Source organism: Equus caballus, chromosome 8 (genome assembly GCF_041296265.1).
Source record: "Equus caballus isolate H_3958 breed thoroughbred chromosome 8, TB-T2T, whole genome shotgun sequence".
In the NCBI taxonomy this organism is placed as follows: domain Eukaryota; kingdom Metazoa; phylum Chordata; class Mammalia; order Perissodactyla; family Equidae; genus Equus; species Equus caballus.
The window spans coordinates 64,932,430-64,959,797 of NC_091691.1; the positions used below are offsets into that span (position 1 = coordinate 64,932,430).

Here is a 27,368-nt window from a genome sequence, read left to right on the forward strand (position 1 = left end):
CCAGGCTGCTATGTAACGTGAATAAGCCAGAAGAGGTGACAACTTTTTTTCTCCAAACATTTATCAAACACTAATTAAAGATGACAATACGTTTGGTAGTTTCTCAGGGAATATTTACTTGGCCCATATAGCATCTCAGATGGAAGTTTTTCACTTTGCTGTCTCCTGCGTGCGGCTCTGTGGAACGCCGTCCTTCCGTGCCTGGCAGCTCCAGGAGAGATCTGCCCGAGAGACGTGTGATCTTCTGCTCAGGAGCAAGAGCAGTGTTTTTTTTTTTTTTTTTTTCCGTCAATTAAAAATGGACAAGTTGTAATTTAGAAATACATGGATGCCTGTGGATTTTTAAATTGGATTTAAAAAGTTGTGGCAAGGAGTGCAGGGACCAATCTTTAATTACAGCTCTTACCAGCCCTCTACTTTGTCATGCCAGGTGGGGGGAGGCATCCCTGCCGAGCAGGGCGCTGGTAACCAGGGCGTCAGGCATCTCACACTGGGGCTTTCTGTGTGCTCTGGCAATGGAAGAGAGGAAACAGTGGAGCAGCGGATCTGACTTGGGTATCTGGGACGCTGAGGATTTTAAAGGCAGTACAAACCTCACTGAGGGGTTTCAACTGATCACTAAACTAGGGCTGTCTGGCATATAGTTAATGAATTACTAAGGGAATGGAGTAAACTACTCTGCTGATTTCACACTGCTGATTCTGAAATCCTCTGTTATTGAGAAGGTGTTAGGCAGAGAACATTAGTGTTATGTACGGTTGAAACTAAATGAAGAAACTGCACATTTAATCATAGAGTGTTTGAGGAAAAAGGACTTTTGAGGCATCTGAGCCAGGGTCCAGACAAGTAATGGAAATGAGCCAGGTGGACAGGTGACCCTGGGGACCTGGGTAGCATGTGCCCCGAATAAAGGGTGGGTGCTGTTCAGCCTGACCTCCCTGGGCCTGGAAGGGATGGCCCAGGGTTTCTGGATCTTCCCATTCTTCAAGAGAAGCTGGAAACCTGGAACTTTATGGACAACCTCTTTCAACGATTGGCAACGAACCAAAAATATTTTAAAATGCCACGCAGGCCAAACCGAGTGTGGCAGTGAGCTGCCAGTTTGGACTCTGACGTCTGCCAGTCTCCCTCATTTTACAGATGTGATAACCAGCTGGCTGCAGCTTCCGCCACTGGCTTGGTGGTAGCCTGAGGCCTGGAGGCCCAGTCTCTTGTTTCTGAGGCTGACTTTACTTTCTCCCGAAGGGCCATTTTCTGGGGATGCTCTGGAGTGACTAAGGTGTTTGGGGTTTCCTGGCTAGCTGGCAGCTCACCCTCCAGAGTTCTTGAAAGCTCTTCCTAGAAGTCCACAGTCACGGCCAGCTGGACTTCCCCTGAGGCGTGGGTGTCGATGTCTCACATGCCAGGTGGAGCTGGTTGCTTGGCTCATTTGTGTGTTTTCCTAGGATATCAGTGGACGTTCCCTGGGGTGCTGGGTTAATGTCCACACACTTGGACCCCGAGACATACTTGCTCGGCAGGAAGAACACTGCCCACGAATGTGGTGGAATAGGAATGAGGAGCTGGGGACTGGGCGAAAGGGAATAGTTCTCAAGAGATTGGGACCCCACCCTGGAGTTTCTGCTCTTGGTCTTCAGCCTAACCTGAGACTTCTGCCCTCCCCCAGGGGAGGTAAAGGTGGGTCTCTTGGGCACCTGTTCTCAGAGTGGAGTCCCAGGCCTCTGCATGAGATCACCTGAGGAGTGGGAAACAGCAGTGTCCTGAGCCCCGTCCACCCAGACGCTCAGACTTAGAATATTGGGGTGTGACCCGGGAATCTCCCTTTCAGACGCCCCTCAGGAGGTGGTTGTGCACACAGGAGTTTAAGAACCTCTGTTCTAGGGATGGCAGAGGCACTGGGCAATAGGGCCTTGTGAGTCCAAGTCATGTTCTCTAGGCTCCAAGTACAGGAAGGCAAGCAGATCAGAGGAGCAGGCGGGTCAGTGGGGTTCTGGCTCACAGCCCGGAACCCAAGAGGCAGCGTTAAGTCGTGACGCCAGGACTGGTTTTATGGGTATGACCAGTGCAGTCCTACAGGCTCCTGCACTTGGGGTTTAATGCTCTGCGGTCACAGTTTGAAATTATTAATACTTTTATTTTTGATTTTGCGTCTTTTAAGTGAAGGCTGATGAGACAACGGAGCGTGCGCTGGGGGCTTGGAGCCCCTGCTCATGTGCAGTTTTGCCAACCTCTGCCTCCCCACCTGCCCACGACCAGATCTCTGTTGCAGGCTCCCCACTCCACCTTACCCCACCCAACCCTGCCCAGTGACTTCCACTGTCTTCCGCCCCAGCAGCGGCCTGTGTGCAGGTGGGCGCATGCCCCATGTGCTGAGTTGTGGGGGCGGGGCTGTGGGTGCCTGTGAGGGTCTACGCGTGCCGCATGAGTATCCTTGAGCCCGAGGAAGCGCAATAGTAAATAGACAAAAACAAAAGCAAAAACACAATGACGGGAAAAAAGAGAAACCACTGAGAAAGGAAAAAGAGTTTTTTCAGCTTTTTGAACATTGGGCCTACATTTTCAGTTTGCACTGGGTCTTGCAAATTATACAGCTCGCCTGGGTGACCTTATGCATAAATTCTATTCTTAGTGGCTCTATTTTATTGGTGGCTCACAGGAGTGAAATAATGTGCCCCTTCCCCTGGATCGCCTCTCTCCCGGTTTCACCGACTCTTTGTTCTGATCGTAATATCCTAAGTTAATGGAAGATCGTAATCTTCTGTATGTTAACAGATTTCTTTGTATCATACATTATAGTCTTTTTCTTTCCATGAATTTGAATAACAGGGATTTTTAAAGAATAAAGCAATAATATATTAAAAATTCCCTTGAAAATTTTACATAAGAGTTTTGAAGATTTTAAAGAGAATCAGTGAGAGCTATCATGCTTACATGGTTTCTCTAATTAAGTTTTCCACTTTAAATTAACTGCATGAATTTGGTTATGTGGTTTAGCTATTTAGGAGTTTAGCTTTAGGTTTAGCTATTTTGCACTGCCTGCCCTTGGCAGGTGGAATAAGCAGGATACACTTGGGATGTGGTGTGCACTCAGTGAATGTTTGTGGAAGGATGGGAGGTGAGGATTGGATGTGTGAGCATCACTGCAAAGGTCTTATCTTTTACTGTTTGAAGGGATGAGCAGCTGATAACACTCCACATGGTTATTTTCAAATGAAAGTTGTTAAGTCTGTGCCTCAGTTGACCGTGTTCTACTTGAAATACTCTCCTCCCTTGGTTTGTAGGAGAGCCTTCTCCTGGTTTTCCTCTGGCCCTTCTTTCTGTTGCTTCTCAGTCTCCTTTTCTTTGACTCAGTCTCTACATGTTGGAATTGCAGAGGGCTTACTCCTGTACCTTTCTTTCCTCCTCATTCTATATCCTGTTGCAGTTAAGAATGCAGTCTTAGGAGCCAGGCTGGCTGGATTCAGTGGCTACTAATTGTGGTGATCTTGGACAACTTGTTGGGTCAACTTACAGTTTGCTGTGAGCTGGTGCTCCACAGTTTTACATCAATTATAAGATGATAATAAGAATAGTACCTTCCTCATAGCCTGTGTGAGGATTAAATAATTCATGTTAATTCATGTCAAGTGAATAGTAAATGTTTTTAGCTATTAAAAGTTAGAGATTTGGGCTTCTGCTTGTGCCTATAATGAACTAGCTTGTAGCAGACTAATACTTTTACCAAGAACAACAAGATAAGGCAGACAAAGGACTAAAAACCATCTGTATGAAGGCATTAGAGAGCTCCCAAGGCAGCCAGAACTTGGGAGGCCAAGATGCCAGAGAAGGGAGACTCACTGAGGTCACACTCAATGAGTTAGACATTCTAAATTGCTTTTCACCTTGATGCATTTATCACTTCATCAATGGCACCTGAGACCATGAAGGCAAGCAAAAAGTCACTATGAGGAGGCTGACAAGTTAAACAAAGCTATTAGAAGTTTCTAGTATGGGAGAGGAAAAAAACAGAGATCAGAGCTCACCAAGATAGATGGATCCAAATAAACATCCCATGCATTCAGTTGGGCCCCTAAAGATTATACCCTAGAAGTAAGGGTTAACTGAAAACAGGCTAGGCCTAAAAGACTGAACCTCAGTTTTGAGTGAGCTCACTCCTTGACTGGATTAAGGTGATCTACTCCTACAGCTTGCCAGAAGCTAAGGAAAATCCTCTCTGGAGGAAGATATCACCTAGAACCTTGAAATTTTTCATAAACCATCCATTATTGTATTCAATAAAATATACCTGGTAAATCCAGAGACATGACCAAGAGGGGAAAAAAATCATAGAAATATCTATATGTGATCCGGATACTAGAGTTATCAGATATGATCTTTAAAACAATTAAAAAAATATATTCAAGAAAATAGGCAAGATGGATAATTTTAAGAAAACAAAACAGGGCTGTGTAATATAAAGAAGCAAATGGAAATTATAGAAATGAAAAATATAAAAATTAAGAATGGAACAGATGGGTTTAACTGAAGATTAGACACAGATGAAGAGAAAATTAATGATCTGGAGTATAGGTCAGTAGAAGATATTGAGACCAATTTATGGAGAGCAAAAAATGGAAAATGCAGAAAAGAGCCTACTAGGCTTATGGGACATGGGTCTAAAATACTCCATGTATTGGAGTCCCATATGGGAGAAGAAGGAAAATGGGGCAGAATCAATAGTTGAAGAGATAATGGCTAAGATTTTTAAAAGCCAACAAATGACATCAAACCACAAGTTTAAGAAGTGCTGTAAACTCCAGGCAAGATAAATATATGGTAAACCACACATTAGCACTTCATAGTAAAACTGATGGAAATTAAAGACAAAGAAAATATTAAATGCAGCCTGAGAAAAATAGATTATCTTCAAAAGAACAACAATAAGACTGGAAGCTGATGTTTCAACTGAAATGATGTAAGCTAGAAGACAGTGGAGTAATTCCTGCAAAAATATCCTTTAAAGTGAAGGTGAGTTGACACCAAAACCACAAACAACAAAAGCAGAAATAGGTTAAATTGTACTTCATCAAAATTAAAAGCTTTTGTGTTTCAAAGGACACCACTGAGAAAGTGAAATGACAAACCCATGGATTGGGGGAATATTTTTGAAAATCATATATCCGATAAAGAACTTGTATCCAGAATATAAACGGATTCTTACCATTCAACAAGAAAAAGACAACCCAAGTTATAAATGGGCAAAGGATCTGATAGACATTTTTCCATATAAAATATACAAATGGCCAATAAAGGCACGAAAAGATGCTCATAATCATTAGCCATCAGAGAAATGCAAATCAAAACCATGAGATACCACTTCACTTTCATTAGGATGGCTAAAATCAAAATGAAAACAAGTATTAGCAAAGTTATGGAGAAATTGGTACCCTCATGCATTGCTGGTGAGAATATAAAATGGTGTAGCCTCTTTGGAAAATGTTTGGCAGTTTCTTAAAGTGTTAAATATAGAGGTGCCATGTGACCCAGTGATTCTTCTAGGTGTACACCCAAGAGAAAGGAAAATATATGTCTATACAAAATCACGTATATAAATGTTCATAGTAGTATTATTCATAATAGCCAAAAAGTGGAAAAATTCAATGTCTATCAACTAATGAATGGATAAATCAAATACAATGGAATGTTATTTAGCAATAAAGTGAAGGAAGTGCTGATAAATGTTATAGCATGGATGAACCTTGAAAACTTTATGCTAAGAAGCCAGTCACAAAAGACCACATATTCTGTGATTCTGTTTATATCAATTGTCTAGAATAGGCAAATCTATAGAGACAGAAAGTAGATTAGTGATTTCTAGGGGCTGGAGGGGGTATGTTTGCAGAATGAGGCGTTACTGTTAATAGATATGTGGTTTCTTTTTGGGGTGATGGAAATGCTCTAAAATTGATTGTGGTGATGGATGCACAACTCTGTGAATATACTACAAGCCAGGGAATTGTACACTCTAAATGGGTGAGTTGTATGGTATGTGAATTATATCTCAATGAAGCTGTTACTGAAAAAATGGAGGTGAAGTAAAGATCTTTCTAGAAAATAGAAACTGAGGAAATTTGTTGCCAGCAGACTCTCACTAAAGAAATAAGAGAGTTCTTCAGGCCGAAGGAAATTATCACAGCTAGAAGCACAGAAATGCAGGAAGGAATGAAGTGGAAGAGACCAGGTAAATACGTGTGTAAATTTAAATAAATATTGACTGCTCAAAAAATACTATGTCATGGGGTTCAAAATACATTTCTCAATATTGCAACAGGTGTAGACCATATTAAAGTGGTCCAGCACCCATAAATTGTCTGGGAAGTGATAACACTGATTTATAGTAGGTTCTACGGAGTTAGAGGCATGTGATTATCTATAGGGTAAATTACTGAAAGAACTAATAAAAGAATGCATAACTAGGAATAAGTAGAATATCAGGAAGGACATATGGAATAATGAAGAATAGTAGATTAAACCAAAAGATGGCAAGAAAGGAGGAAAAAGGAATCTAGAGCATGTAGATTTAATACCGAACATGTAGATTTGAACCCAAACATCAGCAATCACTTTAGGTTAACAGACTTTGATTAAGTACTTTTATTAAAAAACTAAGATTGTCAGATTGGATTTCAAGAACTATATTCTACATATAAGAGACATATCTTAAATATATGGGCACCAAATGTTGTAAGTAAATGTTGGAAGAAGATAAGCCATACAATGCTAACCTAAAGAAAGTGGGATGGTGGTACTAATAATAGATGATGTAGTCTTCAAGGCAAGAAATGTTTCTAGAGATAAGGAGGAAATCTCATAGTGCTAAAGAGTCAGTCCACTCGGAAATATTTGTATTCACCTAATACATAACCAAAATAAATAAAGCAAATATTGATGGAATTAAAATGGAAAAATAGAAAATTTCACGGTCGTAGTGGGAGATTAATACCTCTCTCTATAGCACAAGCAGATAAAAAGAACTAAGGATAGAGGAGATTTGAACATTCCCTGTAAGAAACACGGCAGCTGTTGAGTATACATCCTTTCTGTGTAGGACCATAAAATAAGCCTTAAGTAGTTTCAAAGAATTGAAATCATACAGAATATATTTTCTGGCCATAGTGAAATTAAGCTAGAAATCATCAATAAAAAAGATACTAGAAAATTTCTGGGCCAGCCCCAGTTGCCTAGTGGTTAAGTTCAGCACGCTGCACTTTAGCAGTCCAGGTTCCGTTCCCAGGCATGGACCTACACCCCTCCTCTGTGAGTGGCTATCCTGTGATGGCAGCTCACATACAAAACCAAGAGGAAGATTGGCAGCAGATGTAAGCTCAGAGTGAATCTTCCTCAGCAAAAAAAAAAAAAAAAAAAAAGGATATTAGAAAATTTCTAAATATTTGGAAATTATGTAATACACTTCTAAATAACACATGGGTCAAAGAAGAAATCCCTTTAGAATATACTTTGGACTGAAGAGAATGAAAATATGGCGTATCAGATCTTGTGGGTTGTAGCTAAACTCTGTTTAGAGGAATATGATAGTCTTAAATGCACATAATTGAAAAGAAGACTGAAAATCTTAAGATTTTAGCAGTTAGAAGAAAACCATATTAAACACAAAGAGTGTGGAAGGAAATAACAAAGATAAGAATGGAAATTAATGAGATAGAGAACAAACTTAAGGTAGTGGAAAAGCAATATAATCAAAAGTTAGTTCTTTGAAAAGACTAATGAATGAGTAGCAGACCTCTCCTATACTGTTCGAGAAAAAAATGAGAAAGCACAAATTACCAATATCAGGAGTGAAAAAGGGAATACCACTATAGATCATCAAGACAAAAAGTTACCTGTTATCTTTACGCTTGCCAATGCACTTGTGGGGTTTCAACTGCCATGTTTTTATTCATGTGCAAATCTCCAAATCTCTTTTTCTATTCAACATCTCCACTTGTTTTAGACATAACATGTTAAAAACAAAATTTTCAATTTTATCCTATCTCCCTGCCCTCAGCAGCTTTTTGACTAATGTTTCCTGTGTTTGTAAATGGTGCCCCCATTTCTTAATTTGCTCAAGTAAGAAACTTCCCGTTGGATGCCTCCACTTCTGATCAATCACTTAGTAGTTTTGACTTTTCCTTCCTCTCGTCCCCCACTTTCCCTGTATCACTCCTCTCCCTTCTCTTCTTTCCATTTCCACTGCTTCCATCATTGTCCAAGCCACCTTCAAATCGCCCCAATTCCTGCAGTAGCTTCTTCATTTGTCTTCTCCCTCCCATCCCCACACTGCAAAGCTGGTCCTGTGTGCATCTGTTTACAACCATTTCACGGCTTCTGTTGCCCTAGAATCAAGTCTAAAACCTACTGTGGCCAGGAAGGCGCCCCCTCCGGAGTCCTTGTCTTGTTCTTTGAGTGCCTTGACTACTCAAACTCCTTCTGTGTCAGAGCTTTTGCATCCATCATACTTCAGTTCCATGCTCTCCAAACTCCCTCAAATATAACAAGAACAGAAACAACAAAGGAGACTAACTCATTGTCTTCCTCATTTCTCTGAATTCCCCCCAGCTGTTTGGTGATCAGTCCTGTCACACTGTGCGTGCTCCCTGGGATGTGGTCTGTCATGCTCGTGGCAGCTCCTTAGGACATCCCACAGTGCCTGGCACAGAGGAGGAGCACAGGAAAGGATTATTAATCTGAATGAGTGAATGAATGAGTGGTAATGGATCAATAATAATCCTGAAACTTAGTGCTGATACTATTTTTCAACTTGTCTAAAGTGAAAGAGAAAAATGGAAAAAGGTAGCTGTAAACATAAGCAAATATAGTCCAGACTTTTCAAGAGAGAATTTTAATGCATTTTTGGTTATTTAATGATAAAAAAGTCTTTTAAAATAATTCAAATATTTACCAGACGATCACACGCCCTCAGTTCAAGCTCTAAATGGGAGAAACCTGGCCTTTGTCTTTCTTGTAGACTTTGGCAGGGGCCCTTGCCTTTGGGTGGTGAGCTGTGCAATTTTGTTGACTTAAATAGAAATCTGGGGCTTGATTTGGAAACTGCCTAAATCAATTTCAGGACATTGCTTCTCTCCCTGAGTTTGGTGGCCACGAATAACATAACTTAGTAAAGGTTTCTGAGGAAGTAAAATCCAACTGCTTTCAAAGTAAATACATTCATATTATTTCATGGCCCATATATGCTGGTTCTTCAAAAATATCCTTGTGCTTCACCCTAAAACATTTATTAAAATACCTGTAATGGGCCCCTAGGGATTTAGAAGTTTAAATATGATTTGTTGGGGTTAGCCAACAGGATCTGTTTTCTTCTGATATCATGTAAATCAGTTTCATTTGGTCTTTCTGTTAAGAAAACTGACCAAGTCTTACTTGTATTTTTAAAATATGTAAAATTACATCTTTATATGAAACGAATAATTTTTTATTGTGAAATGCATTATACATACAAAGGAACAAACATGAAGGAAGGATATGTATAGTTTGAAGGATAATGAAGTGAATGCCACGTCTTTACTACCCATATTAGGAAATCGCAGAGGGCAGCCAGGTGTACCCTTCCCCTTGTCCCTTTGCAGTGGTCGTTATGGGTATGGGGGAACCATAGCCCACAAAAGCCAGAGTAGCTGAGCCAGGGTTTTACGTAATTTTTATTAAGAATTATGAAGGGAACATGTGGCACTACTTGTTGGAAAGCTCTCTTTCCTAACTTGTTTTGCGTGTCACCTAAGTCCAGTTTCTTGTGTCTGCTGCCTTTAGAAGGAACCACAAAGTTGAAGGAAGCCACAAGCTTCATGACTGCTTAGCAACAGAAGCACCATTTGAGGGGGAAACGGGTGTAGCTCTCTTAGAACAGACAGACTGACACACTCTGACTGTCTTTGTACCACTCTTGGAGCTGGGATGAGCCCAGAGTGGGGCACTCAGGGGACCCACGGTAAACCTGGCCCTGGAGAGAGACGAGGCCCACAGCACTGCTTCTTTTCTGAGGCAGGAGCAGGGCTGGCTTCGTGGGCGTGCGAGCAGTGCTGTCAGAGGGACTCTGTACTTGCAGTTGCTATCTTGAAAGTTTTCATACTTTTACCTTCGTGTGTTCTGTAAGTGAAGTACAATGGGGCAATGAAACAGGAGCCACCGCTCACACTTGGTTTTGCCTCCTGCTGCCTCCTTACCTCCCTGGTAAGCTGACTTCTCAGCCGACTGCTCTCTCATTCCCTGGTGCTACCGGCCTCTCATTTCAGCAACTGCTACTGTCCTCTGTCCCCAGCGGGGGATTGCTCTGGGAGGGGCAGGCCCAGGTGTGCATGCTCTGTGGCATCTGAGGGCTGGGCATAGTGGTGGCATTCCTCTCTTCAGCTGGCTGTGTCATGGTGTGTTTAGCGGGCACCTTGGTGGGACGAGCCTCTTATCCACCACCAATCCAGGCACCGAGCACTTTGAGGGAGAAATGTAGTCCCCGTGGGGGCTGCCTGTCTGCTGTGCATTGAGGTGACAGGCTCGTGGGAAGAGGAGATTGACTTAAAGCAACAACCATAAAATGTGGCTCACAAGTCTCTAGGTCTACTGGGCAGTTCTTCTGGCTTGGGCCAGTTTGGCTGATATCTGCTGGGCTCTCTCATGTGTCTGTCCTCAGCCAGTGGGTCATCTGGAGGCTTGATGATCCGGATTAGCCTCACTCAGTGTGTAGCAGTTGGCAGGCTATGAGCGGGGGCAGCAGAAACAACCAGACGTCCCGGAGGCTGGCTAACCCGGGCTTCTCCATGTGGTGGCAGAGTTCCAAGAACAGCAAAAGAGGAGAGCCCCAGTGAGCGAGTATCTTTCAAGTCTCTGCTATGTCACACTTGCTACTGTGGTGGCCAGAGCAAGAAAGAGGCCAGCCCAGATTCCAAGAGTAGAGAAAGAATCTACCTCTTGATGGAGGAAGCTGCAGAATAACATTGCGAGAGGTGTGGAGGCAGGGCCGGGAGCAACCAGTCAAAAGACATAAGCAAATGACTTTTATGTTAGCTCTTCTTGATTTTTTTTCTCTTTTAAAAATCAGCATATATTTTCCCACTTCTGAACTATGATCAAAATTAGCTTAAAGGATAGCCCTCGTATATATTGATGGAATAATTCTATGTGAATCTATTTCAGGATTACACAGAAATTTTCTTGCCTAGACTAAGGATCATTGTGGACCTGCTGCCAAACCCAGATAATCATTAAACCACCTCAGTAATATGCCACTTCACTGGATTAAGGAAAGAAAAGAATATATAAATCGAGACGTGACATCAGCCTTGTTTTAGATTTCTTTTTTGTTTTTTTTTTCAGGATGGTGAGCCTGCCCTTTCTTTTTCAGTGCACTGTAAGGAACAGTCAAAAGAACCCCAGGGTGACCTGGGGCACCCTGTCTACAAGGAGTGGAGGGCTCTTTCTGTGTCTCCAGAGATGGAGGACCCATTTTAATGGTTTGTTTTGACCCAGGTGGAGTGACACAGAATTCCAGGGTGTTTGGAAGGGTCCTTCATGTGGATCTGTGACTGACTCCCTATGAGCACCCCACCCCCCACCAGAATCCCAGCCACACGTTTACAGCCTGCAACCTGATCTGAAGTCTTCCTGCCGAGCCACTGTCTCTGCCCCTAATTTCTCTAACGGCCGGCCGGCCGCACTTCTATAATAGCCCTGTAATGTTATCTTCCCACGTGGCTCCCTGCTTTGTCTTATGTCCTGAAGTGCCCGGCAGTGTCCTGGCCACCAAACCTAGAGGCAGGAAAGGAGTGCAGGGGACATGCTGCCAGGGGATCAGGGTTGACACGAAAATTGTTGGAGTCAGGAAATTCCAGGGCCCTTAAGTCATTCAGGAAGACAGTTGACATGAGAGGCCAAGGGAGGGGATCAGGTTGCCTCCGTGTAAGTAGGAATTGAGGTTGCCTGTCAGGAGCTGGTCTGGCAGGGAGGTGTCTGAGTCCTCTACTCCGCAGGCAAAGTTTGGATAGTTCTGTCTAAATCTTTAGCCAGAGTGGAATTAACTTCCACTCGCTGTCTATTCACATTGTCACGTTCTTTTATAACTGTTACTTAGTTATCCCCTACAGGACTGAAGAACTCATTTAGTGTACTTATCAATTTGTTTGTAAAAATAATACTTAAAGCCAAACCCCCAAACTTTTTAGGGGATTTTCCTGTTTCAATGTGTCAGTCCAGCAAAGAAGCCCTTTATTCTTCCTCCTTGGCTCATGTGATGGTTTAAATATTAATCTCGTGTCTCAGGTGTAATGATGAGACAGGGCTTGTGTTGTGGAATGGAGTGGGCAGTGTGTGTTGACTTGTTTGGTATGTTCACGGGCCACCTGTGTTGTTGGGACCCCCCTGTGTGCATGCGTGTCCCGGCTTGCTCAAGGGGGCAATGTCTGACCTTGCCCTCTTCCTATGGCCCTACTGTAAGGACTCCACACACACTTCCTGAAGGATTCAAAGGCATATATTCATCTTTTCTGTTTGAGTTGGAGGACTCGCCAGCACAAATTGCCCAACCGCTAATTAGAGGAGCAGAATCATGACACTGGCTTAGGAAGTAATGGGGGCCTTTCTTCGGGAAGGGAGACCGGGCCAGTTTTATGGAGAATGCTTGGGTTTCGGGAGGCTGCAGCTGCTAATTATAGAGAAAGAATACAACGGAGGATGAACTTCCACACATTTGACAGTTGGTTTAAGTGGCTTTTTATTCTCTTCTGTGCTCTATTTGTGTGTCATATTTACTCGATAATATGATCTTTGAGGGAAAGAAGTGTTTATGTGTTCCTTGGTGCCCAGCCTGTGCCTGACATATAATTTTGTTAAAATTGAACTATGGAAATGGTAGTAGTTAATGATGCCCCGAATGGGAGGAGAGGAATGATGAGAATGGGTAGTTCTGCTAAGGTTTTGGGATTCTGTTGTCAGGAAGCTGGGGAGATTGTGGGGCTTCTTGCTATGGTTCAGGGCTGCCTGGGAGCATGTTGAAGCAGATTCTTGTTGGGCCAAGGTGAGTGTGGAGGAAAACTAGATATTTGCCTTGGGCAGCTGAGAATAAAATCGGAAGGTATGGGATGAAGATGATGTGCAAAATGGCCACGGTTGCCAGGAAGGGCAGGGCTATATCTGCTGGCCACCAGTAAACCCCTCCTCGGCCCCAAACAAGGAGAAGAGCATAGGGCTGGGTGGGGTCTGTGAGGACTGAAGGCCAGGACATGGTCTCTCAGCCTTTCATCCAGTCCCTGCTATCTCCACCACAGGTGCTTCAAATTAATGACCTGGGAGCATGTGCTGGAGCTGGCCTGGGTGGCTTGAGAGGGCCGATTGAGAAATTCTTGGGAATTTTGTGAGCTAGTTGTTGAACATAGCCATTATTAAAAGTTAAATTTTATCAGTGTACAATTAAATGTTATATTAAAAACAAAGGTAATAAATATTCAAAATCTGTCACTTCCTCATTGTTTCATTACATTTTACTGCTACTGTTGCTTTTGAGGTTCTTACATCTCTTGTATCTGTGAGGTAAAAATACCGGTGAACTGCTGTGTCTTTTTCCAACTCCATGCGCAGTGACTTCACGTTGGTAGCTTGAAGTCAGTCACGGTGGAGTATCTATAACACGTCCACGTGCACATTCTGCCTCTCTCCACCCCGGAGCAGCACTTCCCCTCTGACTTGGTTCTCTCTGTCCAGCCTGAGTGTGGACCACAGGGTAGGGATGACTCAGGCGCTCACTTGGAGAGAAGCAGAAACTCTTTATTCCAAATGCTTCTTTCTCTGGGCTCACACATTTCCAGGGGCTGAGGCAAAAGAAAAGCTTAAAAGGCTTTCATTATCCCCATCTTCTAGTCTGTTGATTATATGTGGGATTAAAAATAAGAAAAAGTGTTGATGCTATCAACAGAACAGACCAAGCAAGCTTTATTAGTTAATAACATCAGTAGGAGTTAAAAGCAAGAATCAGCTGCAGTGATTCCGGCTGTACACATGGTCCAATGTACATGTTCACAGGTCCAGTTTTAATGGAATTTTCCACCTTGGAATGCTAAAGTCTGATTTCAGTCCATGGGAGACCGTGACCCAGGGGAGACCTTCTGCAGGAGATCCTTCTTGTCTACTTCGTCCACAGGCTGGGAAGGCAGATCCTCTCTGTGTTGCCCCTAAACCCTGGGCGCACCTCTGACACCACAGCACAGTGAGTTTGGCCAATTTGATCCCTGGGTTTAAATGCTTTCTCAGATCAGATGATCCATCTGTAAATGCTGCTGAAGAATGCTGAACCTCCCCAGCACGCCTTTAGTAGTTAGGAGGAACGGTTTATTCCTAGAGCGATAAAACAAGTGAATCAAGCAGGATTAACCCCTTCAAAGGATTTGACTAGGTGTTTCTTACAAATGTTAAAGAACAAATTCCTTTCGTTCTGTTCAGGATAATCAGAAACAAGGAAGTGCGGGCCTGTTTATAAGAATTAGCAGCCTGTTATAAATACTAATTTTAGACAAGTTGACAGTCTTCATTTTTCTTGTTGAGGCTAATAAGCAGAGCTTTTCTATCAAAAGAGACTAATTCCTTGTTTGAAATCTCACTTATAGCGGGAGGATTATTAGGCATTTATCTAGATGTTTTAAAGTAGCCATGTATTTGTTTCCACTTTTCCCCAATCTCCTGTCATTTTGGAATAAGAGCCTTAACTCACCAAGTAGATGAATAATAAGAGCCATGCTGACAGCCGGAGAGATCAAGCATGAAGTTATGTACTTGGATTTCCTCATCATGTTCATCTTAATCTTTGGTAAAATTATTTTCCTGTATTTTTAAGTGTATTGATCGTTGTAAATGTCATGTAATGCTGGCAGCTTTAGCAACCTCAAAATCTCAGTGACTTACCACAGCAAAGGCTCACGTCTGGCTCTTGTCACTGTCCAGGATGGGTCAGTGTATGCTGGGTGGCAGAATTCTCTCTTCCACGCAGTGATTCAGGAACCTGCGCTCCTTCTGTCTGGGGCTCTGCTGGTTTTTAGCCTTCAGAGTCCTCCTCTGGCTTCTCAGCATCTGGCCACAGGCAGGAGAAGAAAGGTGGCGGGGTGTTACAGCCAGACCTGCTGGGAGCCTTCTTTACTTTTGTGGATATTCCATTGGTCGGTACTCAGTTACATGGCCATAGCCCAACTATAAGGCCGGGATATGTGGTCTCTGTGCCCAGGAGGAAAAGGGAATGGGGTTGGCAAATACGTGGCATTGCCTTGGCCACTTCAGAACGCTCAAGATGACACAAGCTGCATTTTGTAAGCATAATATTTTCAAGTCCTTTGAGATCTCTGCCCATAGAGAGGATGCAGAGAGTAGTGGTCGACGGCATGGCCTCAAATCAAACTGCCAGTATCCAAATCCCAGTGCTACCATTTACCAGATGTGACATCAGGCAAGTAACTTTGTCTCTGTCTGTGCCTCAGTTTTCTCATCTGTAAAATGGGGGTAGCAGTAGAACTTAATAGGGTTCCTGTGAGAATCAAATGGTGTAACATATGTAAAATGCTTAGAATTATGCATAGAACATAATTAACAACATGTAAGTATTTGTTAAATAAATTTTTTAAAAGTGAGACTAGTGAAAAAGAGACCTAATGTCCACTTTGGTATGTTGTAATTTGGATATGTTGCCATTCAGATGGAGAATCTTTCTTTCAGTTCAATGGTAAGAATGTTTATTGAGCAACTACTAATTGTAATGTCCCAAGTATGACCGTAGAATCTGAATAAGTAGGGTTTTCCCTGAATCAAAGGAAACAGCATGTTTTCCCCACCAAATTTGCCTTTTAAACTCTGTGACTTTTAATCACATGGACATTGTGATCTTGCCTTCAACTCCCCAAATCCATGGCTTCTCCTGGGCCCCTGAGAGTGGAAAGTGGCACTGGCCCAGTGCCCAGCGGGCTCCTTCTCATCCCCGTCCACGTCTTTTGGGCCCTGTCAATGCCACTTCCTTAATAGGTGTCATTTCTGTCTACTCATTATGTAGTTTGCTCCCAGTCTGTTTGTACGAACACACTACCTCTTCCAGTTATGATCTGAATTTCAGAATAATGCTTGATTTTAAAAAACGCGTGAGGGCAACATGAAGTGATTTCCCCCTACAGAGTCCCCATTCCAGGAGCGGGCTGGGCTTACCAGGCTTGTTCTCTTGCAGCTCGACGACTGCACGCTGCAGCTCTCCCACAATGGCACCTACCTGGACTTGGAAGCCACCCTGGCAGAGCAACGGGACGAGTTAGAAGGCTTCCAGGATGACACTGGGTAAGAGTGACAATTGTGACTGCCGACTAGTCCCGACCTTCTGAGAAATGGGGGTCCACGGGGGCCTTAAAGTCTTTGGGAGAAACCACCATAGCTCTGAGCTTCTCTTCGCTCCCAGTCACACTAAAAGAAGGGAGACGCAAGTGACTCACCAGCAGTAACTGCAAACCCTTTTGCGTTTTGAGAAACTCTACTTGATGAGGCGACTCAAGGGTAGGAAGATGTCCGGTACAGTTTACTTAAGCGCATGGCAGTTACTTTCTAAGCTTTTTTTTCCAAACCAAATATAATTAATATTTTCCGGATTTTAGTGGATTGACAACTGTTTTAAATGTTGTTTTTTTTTTTTTTTTTTAAGATTTTATTTTTTCCTTTTTCTCCCCAAAGCCCCCCGGTACATAGTTGTGTATTCTTCGTTGTGGGTTCTTCTAGTTGTGGCATGTGGGACGCTGCCTCAGCGTGGTCTGATGAGCAGTGCCATGTCCGCGCCCAGGATTCGAACCAACGAAACACTGGGCCGCCTGCAGCGGAGCGCGCGAACTTAACCACTCGGCCACGGGGCCAGCCCCTTAAATGTTGTTTTTGATGATAACTTACTGGATATTTAGTTTTCTTGGCAGATACCCTAGTAGATCATTTTATGCTCTATCATCTTTTGACCTCATTATAGTGGAGAAAATAATTATGTTAATTAATATCAAGTTACTTTTAGCTTACGTGTAGGATTGCTTAATAGTTCTGATTGCTATGAGGCTGAATAAAGCAACACACACAAAGAAATCAGAAATGTGTGCAGAAAGTGAAATCACTGTAGGAATATACCCATATAATCAGCCATTCCTATATTTATTAGATTATTGAAATACCCTTTTGATGGGGCCCCTTGCCTCCCTTTCTAGCCCTAATCCATCTAGATCCCAGTATATTTCTGATTTCATCACCTTCCTCCTTAGAAACCTTCAGAGGCTCCCTGTTGCCTTCCCAGTGATGCTCGGCTATCTTAATCTGATGTTCAGGGAACTCCCCAAAAGCTGTTTTCAAGCTACCTTGCCAGAGTTAAAAATATATTACATTCAGGTGAATATTATCTGAGAGTGCTGTTTTTTCATGAATGGCTTGAAAAATGAGGAAAAATGGGAACCTTCTTAGTGTTACTTTCCAACCTGACTCTACTGTGTTCTGGTGACTTCCTGGGTTTCCCCTGCTTTAACACCCATCACAATTTATGGTCCTTTCCCCCTTAATTTTCCTTCTTGTCTGCTGCTAAAACTCTCCTAGGTCTGAGCTGGGCCTGTCTGACTATCCAGCGCCTGGCATTTTCTCAACATGTTATAGGCACTTAGTGAACATTGATGGCCAGGTGAAGGGCAGGATCCCAGAATGGAGTCCTAAATGGCATGACCATGAGCACCAAGAAGACCAGAGTTCTTGGTAGGAAACAGCAAGGTTCTGTGAGGATGTCCTTTTTGTCCTCCAAGTGGTTCCAAGGGCCACACCAACAGTGTGTGGGAAGAGATGCTGGAAACGACCTCATGCGGCCATCCACACATGAGGAGTATCATTAAGTCACACCAGATTCTACGCGTCATCATTTTCAAAATTAACATTATTAGACTGATAGACTTGGGGAAATTCCATTGCTATAGTTCTTACCAAGTATTTGACAATGGCATCCCTTTATATAAGATGTCAGAATTCAGGCTGGATGACAGTCTAATTGGATGATTCCTTGGCTTATTTATCAAACATATCCCAGGAGTGTTATGAGTAGATCATCGTCAACTAGAAAAATGTCTCTAGTAGTGTTATGCTCGCAGACCATGTCCTGTTTGATTTTTTTTCTTTTCTATCAAAACTTAAATGATTTGGAGATGGCAGCTTGGGGGGAAAAAGTGTTAATATTACATAACAGTATCAAGAGTTAAGAGTGAGGAAGAAAATAACATTTATGGAACACCTGCTATGCCAACCATTACACTAGGCACTGTATTCCCAGTGTGTTTGTTGAATAGTTCATTCTCTTACCAGTCATGTGATTGGATTTTATTGTCTCCATTTTTCATTTGAAACAACTGAGGGTCAAGAGTTAAATTACATGTCCAGGACAGCAGAGCCAGTAGATGGTGGAGCCAGGTTTGAACACAGGTGTGACCGATTCCCAGGTTGGTATTCCTCCATCATCCCAGGAGCTTCTGGGCAAAGGCACTTCAGGTTCCACTCAGAATGTACATGTGCACCTTTGGTGACATAAGGTTGGTTCATGCAAGGACATCATCAGTCCCAGGCTAAGACACTGGCTCCAGTTGAAACAGCACCCAGCCTCACTGCAGGATGGCTCCAGGGAAGACGCATTTGCTGCCATCATCTGGCTCTGATAGTACAGCTCGCACTGTCAATGCCAGCATCCAGGTCGTGGAAGTTTCTCTACAGTTGTTCCTAAAGAGCCAGGGACGCTGTTGCAAGCTCACCAGCGTACACCCTGGGGCTGAATTTCTTACTTTGTTCCCTTCTGAATCATCCCCTGGCCATGGGTCCATCTGATAGGTACAGCCTTGACCACATTTCTGTACCCTAAACGGCACGGGATGCTGGGGAAATGAATTATGGCAAGATGAGAGGCAGGACTGACAACGTGGGAAACTGCAAACAGGGGAAGGTAGCTCAAACGATGTCGAGTAGCTGCACATTTCACAGATGTGCCCCAAACTCACCCCAGAGTTTGTGTCTTTGAAATAGTCTTCATTTGTGGTGACCCACCCTAGTTCTTTGGAATGTGCTCAGATGACATACCTCTTTGTTGTGAAGAAGACACCTTTACTGATCTCTGGTGGGGAGGCCCCTCTGTCCTTGGCTTGGGTTGCAGAAGGCATGCCAGGATGGGACTGTCTTGGGATTTCTGGGTCACCCCAGTTATCCCCAGGTCATTTACCACCACTGAGCACTGGCAGCACCTGGGCTAATCGCTGGGAGCTGGCTGGAAGCAGCCTGCAGACTGAGCCTTCCTGCACAGGTGAGAGGGGTCTGGGCACATTCACAGCGTCACTTGCACTGAGCATCCCTCCTGGGTCCTCTCCTAGAAGCGTGGCATTTGGCAAAGTTGTGTGCCTGAGAACTTGTGTCTCCCACGAATGAGAGTTAAAATATAATTTCTTCCTAGTTAAGAATTACCCTTTTGAGGCATGAAAAGGGCAAATGAAATACCATTCTTTCTCTTAATTTCTTTGTGTAAATTATAGCAAAATATCTGCTAATGTGACCATCTAATGAAGATGTCTGGCAGGCTATGTGAAAATAGTGGTGTTTTTTGTACAGTGTGTTCTGAGTGAGTTTTCCTTGCTGGAGGAGTTTGTTTCTTTGTTCTTGTCCATTACACTGCTCTTTTATGCCACGACTAAAAATTAACTTACTCCTTGTTTAGAATTATCACTCAAGCTGTAGCTAATCAGGGAACAGGAGAAAGACCTTCAAACGTGGAAGGACAAAGCAATTGTTATGCTTGCAAAATGGAGCTAGGTCTGTTCATTGCCTTCCAAGGCCAGGGAAATTAGCAACCATAGCATGGTGTAGTGGAAACAGAAGCCCCAGAAGCCTCTGCATTATTCTTCCTGCCCCTGCCTTTGTGTGACCATGGGCAAGCCACTTGACCTCTGATAGGAGTTTATATAATTTATTTATAAAATGAGGACAGTATTACCCAATCCCTTTTTCCTCCCTGTATCAGCAGGGATCCCAACAGTGCCTTTGGTACCTGAGCAGAGCATAGCAGAGAGCAGCATCGCCTAGTGTTTAGGGACAGGGGTTTCACGGTTAGCCTCATGGCTGTGTGCCCCTGGGGATGTTACTTCACCTCTTGCAACCTCAGTTTCTTTGTAAGTGGGTATAATATAACCATAGTACTGCCTCTTTGGCTTGTGAGGTAAAATGTGATGATGTCTCTAAACATTAGGCTAGTTTCCAGCATATAATACGTACTCAAAACTAGTAGCCGTTACTATAGTTACAGTCAGAATTTGAGAAGATGATACATTCAAGTGGGATTCACTGGATTTTAGACCTTGAGGTCAGAGCTGGGCCAGAGCCTCCCACCCTTTTTGCTTATTCCTATCCCCACTGCCTCTGAAAGGAAACTAGTGCCAGCTGAGGACCACAGGGACCTGTCATGAAGAAGGTGGGGTTTGAGGTTAGCCCTGAAGGGGAGATAGTGGCTTCAGGAGGTGGAAGAGGCAGTAGGTGGGAGCTTGGCAGAGCTGAGTGGGCCTGAGAAGCATGTTGCTTCAGGGATGTTGTGAGGACCAGTGAGGTTGCTGGATCTGTATGTAACCCCAGATGCTGTTGACTTTGAGTAACTTGGTGTACTCACCTTTTCCTAGACTTGACTCCCCTCAGGCCTGAGCCAGAGGTTCAGCTCTGAAGACAGCTGCTACTTATCTCTGTTTCCTCCTCTGCCACAGGGGCTGGGAAATACTCCCCCGACCCCCGACTCCTGTCCTTGCAGGGTTGTGTGTGGGTGGTCAAGTCCGAGGAAACCCTGTGGAGTGGGGGTGGGGAGAACCTGGCAGTGTGAGGCTTGTGGCTCAGAAATGACGGATGGGAGGCCAGTCAGAGACAGGAAGGGCTGCGAGGAAGCCCCTGTGCAGGGGTGGGTGGGTCCCACCCGGCCCCCACCTCGACCCCAACCCCACCAGCTGTGCAGTGGATGTGCTTTAGGGTAAGAAGGGGTTTGAGGAGAGCTCTGATTTGACTCTCAGACTCCTAGCTTCTCAGCCTGCAGCTCATGAGCCCCAAGGATCCACATTTGTGGGGGTTCATGATACCCTGGGATTTCTGCACAGTTTGTGGGTATGCAGGGTTTTTGGGTGGGGAAGTTTCACAGCCTTTCATCAGATTCTTGAAGAGTTCTTTGCATCCCAGAATGTCAAATTAGAAGGAATAGGAAGCAGCTTTCCCTTGTTCCTGTCTGATACAAAAATCAGCCTCATCCAGTCCCATCTTTGTCTGGGTTTCCTCTGCATCTAGACCTGGTGGAATGGGAAATCACCTAAAATACATCTTGAATCTAAATCTAAAAACCTACCGAACCTGAAAAACCAAAGCCAACAACAGACAAAACCCTCAAGTTAAAGGAGAGATTCTGGTTGGGGAGTGGATGGGAAGCCAGGACGACTCTCCCCTCTTTTCATCTGGAGCGATTATCTCCAGCTGAGGGTGCAGGTGTGTTGTTGTCTGAGGCTTTTTTGGCAAACCAGTGATGGACATTAAGGGTCTCCTTCTTCTCAGTGCTGTGCAAGGCTCAAAGTGCAGACCACTAAGCCCTGCCCCTGGTCACGGTCGGGAGAAAACTGGCCCTTTCAAACAGAGGGTGCTGTCAGGGTGAGTTCAGTGCTGGGCTGTGCTGGGTAGCCTGGAGCCCCCCACACACCAGTGCTGGGCTGGCTTCTAAGAGGTGCTGGTTTCTAGGTGCCTGCATCAGGAGGTTTGGCGTGGGGCCTGGGGAATTTCCCCTTTTAAAAAGCTCCCCAGGTGGTCGGGTGCTTCATCTGGAACCTACAGCATAGGCTCTCAATCTTGGAGAAGATTGCAACCATCTGAGGAACCTTAAAAACTTCCCTCCCACCCCCAGCCTCAGACCAATGACATTGGAACTTGGGGGTGGGCCCAGGCAGCGTGCTTTTTAATGGACCCCCCCCCTCCCCCAGGCGATTGCAGTACATGAGGGACACCGTTCTTGGAGGTGCTGCGGTAGGTCAGACGAGAGGATGAACTCCTGTACTGGGAGTGGACTGTGGAATTGGAAAGGCTCTAAATGCCTCCAAATGCCAGATTGTATGACGGGACAAAGACGGCAGCAGGTGGTTGTGAGGGAGCCCAGGTGGGCACTGGGCTTTATGGTATGGATTGGAGTCAGAGTAGAACTTACCTGCGAAGAGGGAGCCCTCACAGACCTTCTCAAGTAAGAGGGAGGGTCAGGTGAGTGGACAGAACTTAGAGAAGGGAAGCTGCAGTCAGATGTCGCCCACTGTGGGGATGAGAAGGGGGTGACCTAATGGACCTGAACCTGGTGGCTGAGGAAGGTCCGTGGATTGGGGCCTGGACTGGATGGGGAGAGAGCTGTGAATCTGGAGAGGTGGCACTGGTTGAGTAGATGGAAACAGGAGAGTAAAATGGACACATGACATTAGATGGATAGAGTACAGATGGTGGATTGCTTAGAGAAGTGGTGAGGTTATAGAGTTGGGCAGTTTGGGGAGGGGGAGAAGAGGTTTATACATGTTAGTCTGAGTTCTTGTCAAGCCACACTCAAGGTGAGATGTGGCCAGGTGAGAAATATTGGCTTAGGACCCAGGTGACAAGCATCAAGGACCAGAGAGGCTGGGGGGGATCCCTTGGAGGAAGGGAGTTGTAAACCCAAAACATCTCAAAAAAAATGAAGTCTATTAAAAAGAAAATGGATAGTTAGGCTGTTTTGAGGGTAAAATGTTGATTACAAGATGCTCTTAGAAACCAGGCTTCTTTTATCTTTCTGCTCTGCCATCCTTAGGGTGTGGCTTTCATCTTCCATGCTTCATCATAGGTACAATATGGCTGCTCTCCCTCCAGCATCCCATCAAGGCAGGAAGGCATGGGTTGGTTAGGGTACAGTTTTCTTTGTTGTAACCAAGAGATTCCTAAGTATAGCGGTTTAAATAAGGTAAAAATGTCTTTATTGTGTAAGAGTCCAAATTTAGGCAATCCTTCCTGAGACTGGTAGAGCAGCAATACCATCCTCAAAATAAGGATTCCATCTTTGTATCCAGACTTGTTTTAGCTTTTATGTCCTCATCTGCATTCCAGCCATCAGGAAGAAGGAAATGGACAGAGGGAATGCAAGTCCATTCTTTGTGCATATAGCTTTCACTCACATGCCATTGGCCAGAAATTAGGTCCATGGTCATACCATGAATTGTGGGCTTGTGTCCAGCTAACCCTCTTCTTCTATTACTGTGGATGTAATGGTCCCTGCCTTAGATAGGAAGAGTGAAGAGCAAATGGTGCCTGCTGGATCTGCCCCTTTTAAACAGCTTTTCCAGAAGTTCTACCAGCAACTTCTACCTGTAGTTCACTGGAGAGGACTATGTCACGTGGCCACCCTTGGTTGCCAAGGAGACTGGAGAATGTAGTTTTAGATGGGTACATTATCATCTTAAACAAAATTGGGTTCCCTTTATAAGACAAAAGAGGAAAATTGGTGTTGGGTAGGTACCCAGCAGTGTCTGCCTCAGCAGGGAGAGAGAGAACTTCAAAGAAGGGACAGTTAAGAACATCATTCCAGAGAGAAATCAAGTTATGAGAGGACCAAGGCAAGGTCGGGGCGTAGTAAGAAGGAGATGTACAGTGTCCTTGGGGAGAGAGGAGGCAGAAGAGTTGTGGGATGGGGGCAGATGGAGATAGGTCAAGAGATAATGTGGGGCTGAGAAGGAGGGACAGCAGGATTGCACAGGAGCTAGGAGTTGTGACGGGTTGAACAAAGGCTTTTTTCCCATTGGAGGGACCTGCGGGGGAAGAGCTAAATCTACAAAACTCTTACAAGAAAATAGGAGTAAGTCTTTGTTTCTTAGATTTGATACCAAAAGCATAATATTATTATCCCATTTTACAGACTAGGAAGCTGAGACTCAGAGAGGCTAAGTAACTTTTCCAAGATCACACAGCTGGCTTCAGAGTTGATGCTTTTCACCTCTACTGTCTACTAGGGGAGACCAGAATGCATCTGGAGATGAATGTAGTGGCAACTGGCTCTCTTGGACTTTGGGCTTCTGAGCAAATTAATCTTAGCTAGCACCATCCTTTTACCAGCTGATGACTGTTCAAATCCTTCTTCATCTCTTTATCCCTCAGGCAGAGCACTGGCTGAGTCTCACAGCTCCAGAAGCTTAATATGAGGAAGCTTATTCCTGGGGCAGCTGCTCAGGGGGCCCTCATCTCTGCTTCTGACGCATGGTCAAACATATGTTTTATACTCCTGACTGAAATCATAGTTTAGTTCTAATTTGAGTAGAGGAATATTTGGAGGCATCGATTCTGCTGTTGGCTTTAAGAAAAAGTCTCCAAGCCTTTGGCTCTATGCCACTCAATAAAATAATGTAAACACTTGTTCTTACAGTCGCAAAAAGACTTTATATGTTATTCTTGTAAAAATATTCTCTTGAGAGACAGGGATGGAACTGAAACACATGGTTTCTGTGAGATTTATTTGGTTAAACCAGATTTTTTCCCCAAGGCCATAGACATTATTGTAGGAGAAACTTGTGTATTCTGAGAAACCAGGAAGTTTTGGAAAGTTCTTTTAGCAATAGTGCTGTTATATCCCTGGCATGTCTGTTTCAACAGGAGTCTCCTTGAACTGAGCATCTATTTTAGATAGCGCTCCCATCACTTGGGTAGCACTGGCCTTGGATGCGGGCAGCCTGTTGGCTATGGCTGGTTTCTTAGGCTGGCGATGTTTCCCTGGTAGTGGCTGTGCTGATAGGAATGGAATCTGAATCTCCCTGGGGAGTTTCAGGTCAAACTTAAGTGCCTTTGCCTTCTGGGTCCCCAGATCCTACTACTCAATGCATTTCCATCTCACTCTGCTACAAGCAGGCGAGTTCAGAAGGAGTGGCAGCTATGAAACTGATGCGGCACGCCAGTATCAGAAAAAAACAGGATCACTAAAGTGCTTGGAGTGACTCCACATCAGCAGCCTCTCACTGATTTCATTTTTGGAACATGGAAGCTCCATGAAGGCAGATACCAAAGTTTCTGTTAGGGTCCTCCAGAGAAATAGAACCAATAAGATATCTGTTTATCCATCTAGTCTAATCTATTTAGTCTATTTTATCTAATCCGTCTAGTCTATCTGTCTGTCTATCTATCTATCGAGAGATTTCTTTCAAGTAATTGGCTCACACCATTATGGGGCCTGGCAAGTCTGGAATCTGTAGGGTGGGCCAGCAGGCTGGAAATTCAGGTAAGAATTGATGTTGTGATCTTGAGTCTAAAATCTGTATGGTAGCCCAGCAGGCAGAGTTTCTACATTGCTGTCTTGACAGAACGTGCTTTGTGCTCCTAATATGGAGTCCAGCACACACAGGGTGCCAGTGAACATGTGTGGGATGAGGGAATGAGTGGAGGAACACCCATCTGGGAGGCAGCTACAGGGAGGTGATGGAAGCAGGCTCTGGGGTTGGGCTGCCTGGGTTGAGTCCGAGCTCTGTCACTTTCGAGCTATGTGACTTGAGCTATGTTGCTAAACTCTTCTGGGCCTCAATTTCCTCATTTTAAAAATGGCAATAACGTTACCTACTTCATAGGAGTTTTGTGAAGACTAAATCTGTATAAAGTACTTAGAACCTCATCTGGCACATGATTAGCATTCCATAAATGTTAACAACTATTATGACTATTATTTTCTAAACCCAAACTGACATAGTATCCCACTGGGGGCAGGGGAAAGTATACCCATGATTGTTTAATTTTCCTTTGGAAGTTTTAGCCATGAAACAGAAGACAAGGGCATATTAACTAGAAAAGTGGGGATAAAATGGTTATTATAAAAAGGGTGATATGATTATTTCCTTAAAAGGAGCCAAAAGAATCAGCCAAAAGATTTTTGGAATCAATAATAGCAGCGAGATAGTCATATATAAAAGAAATATGTAATAATCAACCTTTCTCCAATATGTCAGCATTAACCAATTAGAAAATATAGTGGTGGAGGGAAGGAAACTATGACAATTTTTTTTCTTTTGAGGAAGATTAGCCCTGAGCTAACATCTGCTGCCAATCTTCCTCTTTTTGCTGAGGAAGACTGGCCCTGAGCTAACATCTATGCCATCTTCCTGCACTTTATATGTGGGACACCTACCACAACATGGCTTGCCAAGGAGTGCTATGTCCACACCCGGGGTCTGAACCGGTGAAGCCCGGGCTGCCGAAGCAGAACGTGCACTTAACCACTGTGCCACCGGGCTGGCCCCTGAGCTATGAAATTTGAAGGGACCTCGTGATGGGTGTCCTCTCTATATTGATATTTGATATAAATAAAACATGGACTTCTTGAATTCTTAGGATTAACTTTATTTGGTTCTGTTGTGTTATTTTCACGTATTGCATAATTTGGTTTGCCAATGTTTTCTTAGATGTTTGCATCTTAATTTTTTGTGTGTGTCCTTTTTGTTAGATTTCAGTATTGAGGTTAAACCAGCTCTCTGAAAGAGCTGGGACTCTCTTTATCTTTAGTCAGCCCAGGAGAAAGTTATGTCGTGAGTCACTTGTTCAGCAAAAGGCGGGGTGGTGTAGGTGACTGTGAAGTCAGACACTCTGCACTCAGCTAGGCTCTGTTTCCACCAGCCATGTGACTTTCTGCTGGTTACATCATTTCTACAAGCTTTGCGTTCCTCATCTGCAGAATGGGCACAACAATAGTTACCCACACCAAAGGTGAGAGAAAGTGCAAGTGGGGTGAGATGAAGGACACCTTCTGAGGACCTGGCCACACTCACCAGCCCCTTGTCTCTGCCTCGGCCAGCCCCCTCCTTTGACAGGAACTCCTGGGATGTGGGCCTCATCCGTTGTCAGGTGGCTTCCACAGCCCATGACTCCCAATTCCACACAGGTTTCTTCCATCATGGGATTTTGTGTATAGAAGCAGACGGGGAAGGAGGTAGAATATTGAAGCAGAACAATTATAACTGATAAAACTACTGAAAAATAGGCTTTATTGGTTCTATGCTCTTTTAGATTCCATTAGGGTTTACCTTAGCCAATCCAACTGCCTGGTGTCTCAATGCACAAGCACAGAAAAGATGACACCTCCAGAATGGTGGGCCTGCCATGGCCTCCTCGGAAAGACTGCCCTAGTTTGCATGCATGCGCCTGGAATCCCAGAGCGACTACGCCACACACTCACTGTGGGACTCGAGGATTCTGTGGGAAAACGTAAGCATTTCCTCAAGAATGCAACTTTGCATTGTTTGGAGATAGAAGTAGAGGCTATCAATGGCCCCTTT

The 27,368-nt window shown here is 44.1% G+C and overlaps 1 protein-coding gene across 40 annotated transcripts in view; it reads left to right on the forward strand.

Annotated features, from left to right (window-relative positions):
* FHOD3 (formin homology 2 domain containing 3) overlaps nucleotides 1–27,368 on the forward strand; it is a 455,074-nt gene that overhangs the window by 40,348 nt on the left and 387,358 nt on the right. For 38 of the 40 annotated variants that reach the window (XM_070220968.1, XM_070220943.1, XM_070220944.1 and 35 more), the window contains exon 2: nucleotides 16,235–16,341. In XM_070220968.1, coding sequence (XP_070077069.1) covers nucleotides 16,235–16,341 — 107 coding nt within the window. Of the gene's footprint in view, nucleotides 1–14,058; nucleotides 14,243–16,234; nucleotides 16,342–27,368 lie in introns of those variants that run through there. The other 2 variants (XM_070220972.1, XM_070220973.1) reach the window with 1 other exon arrangement.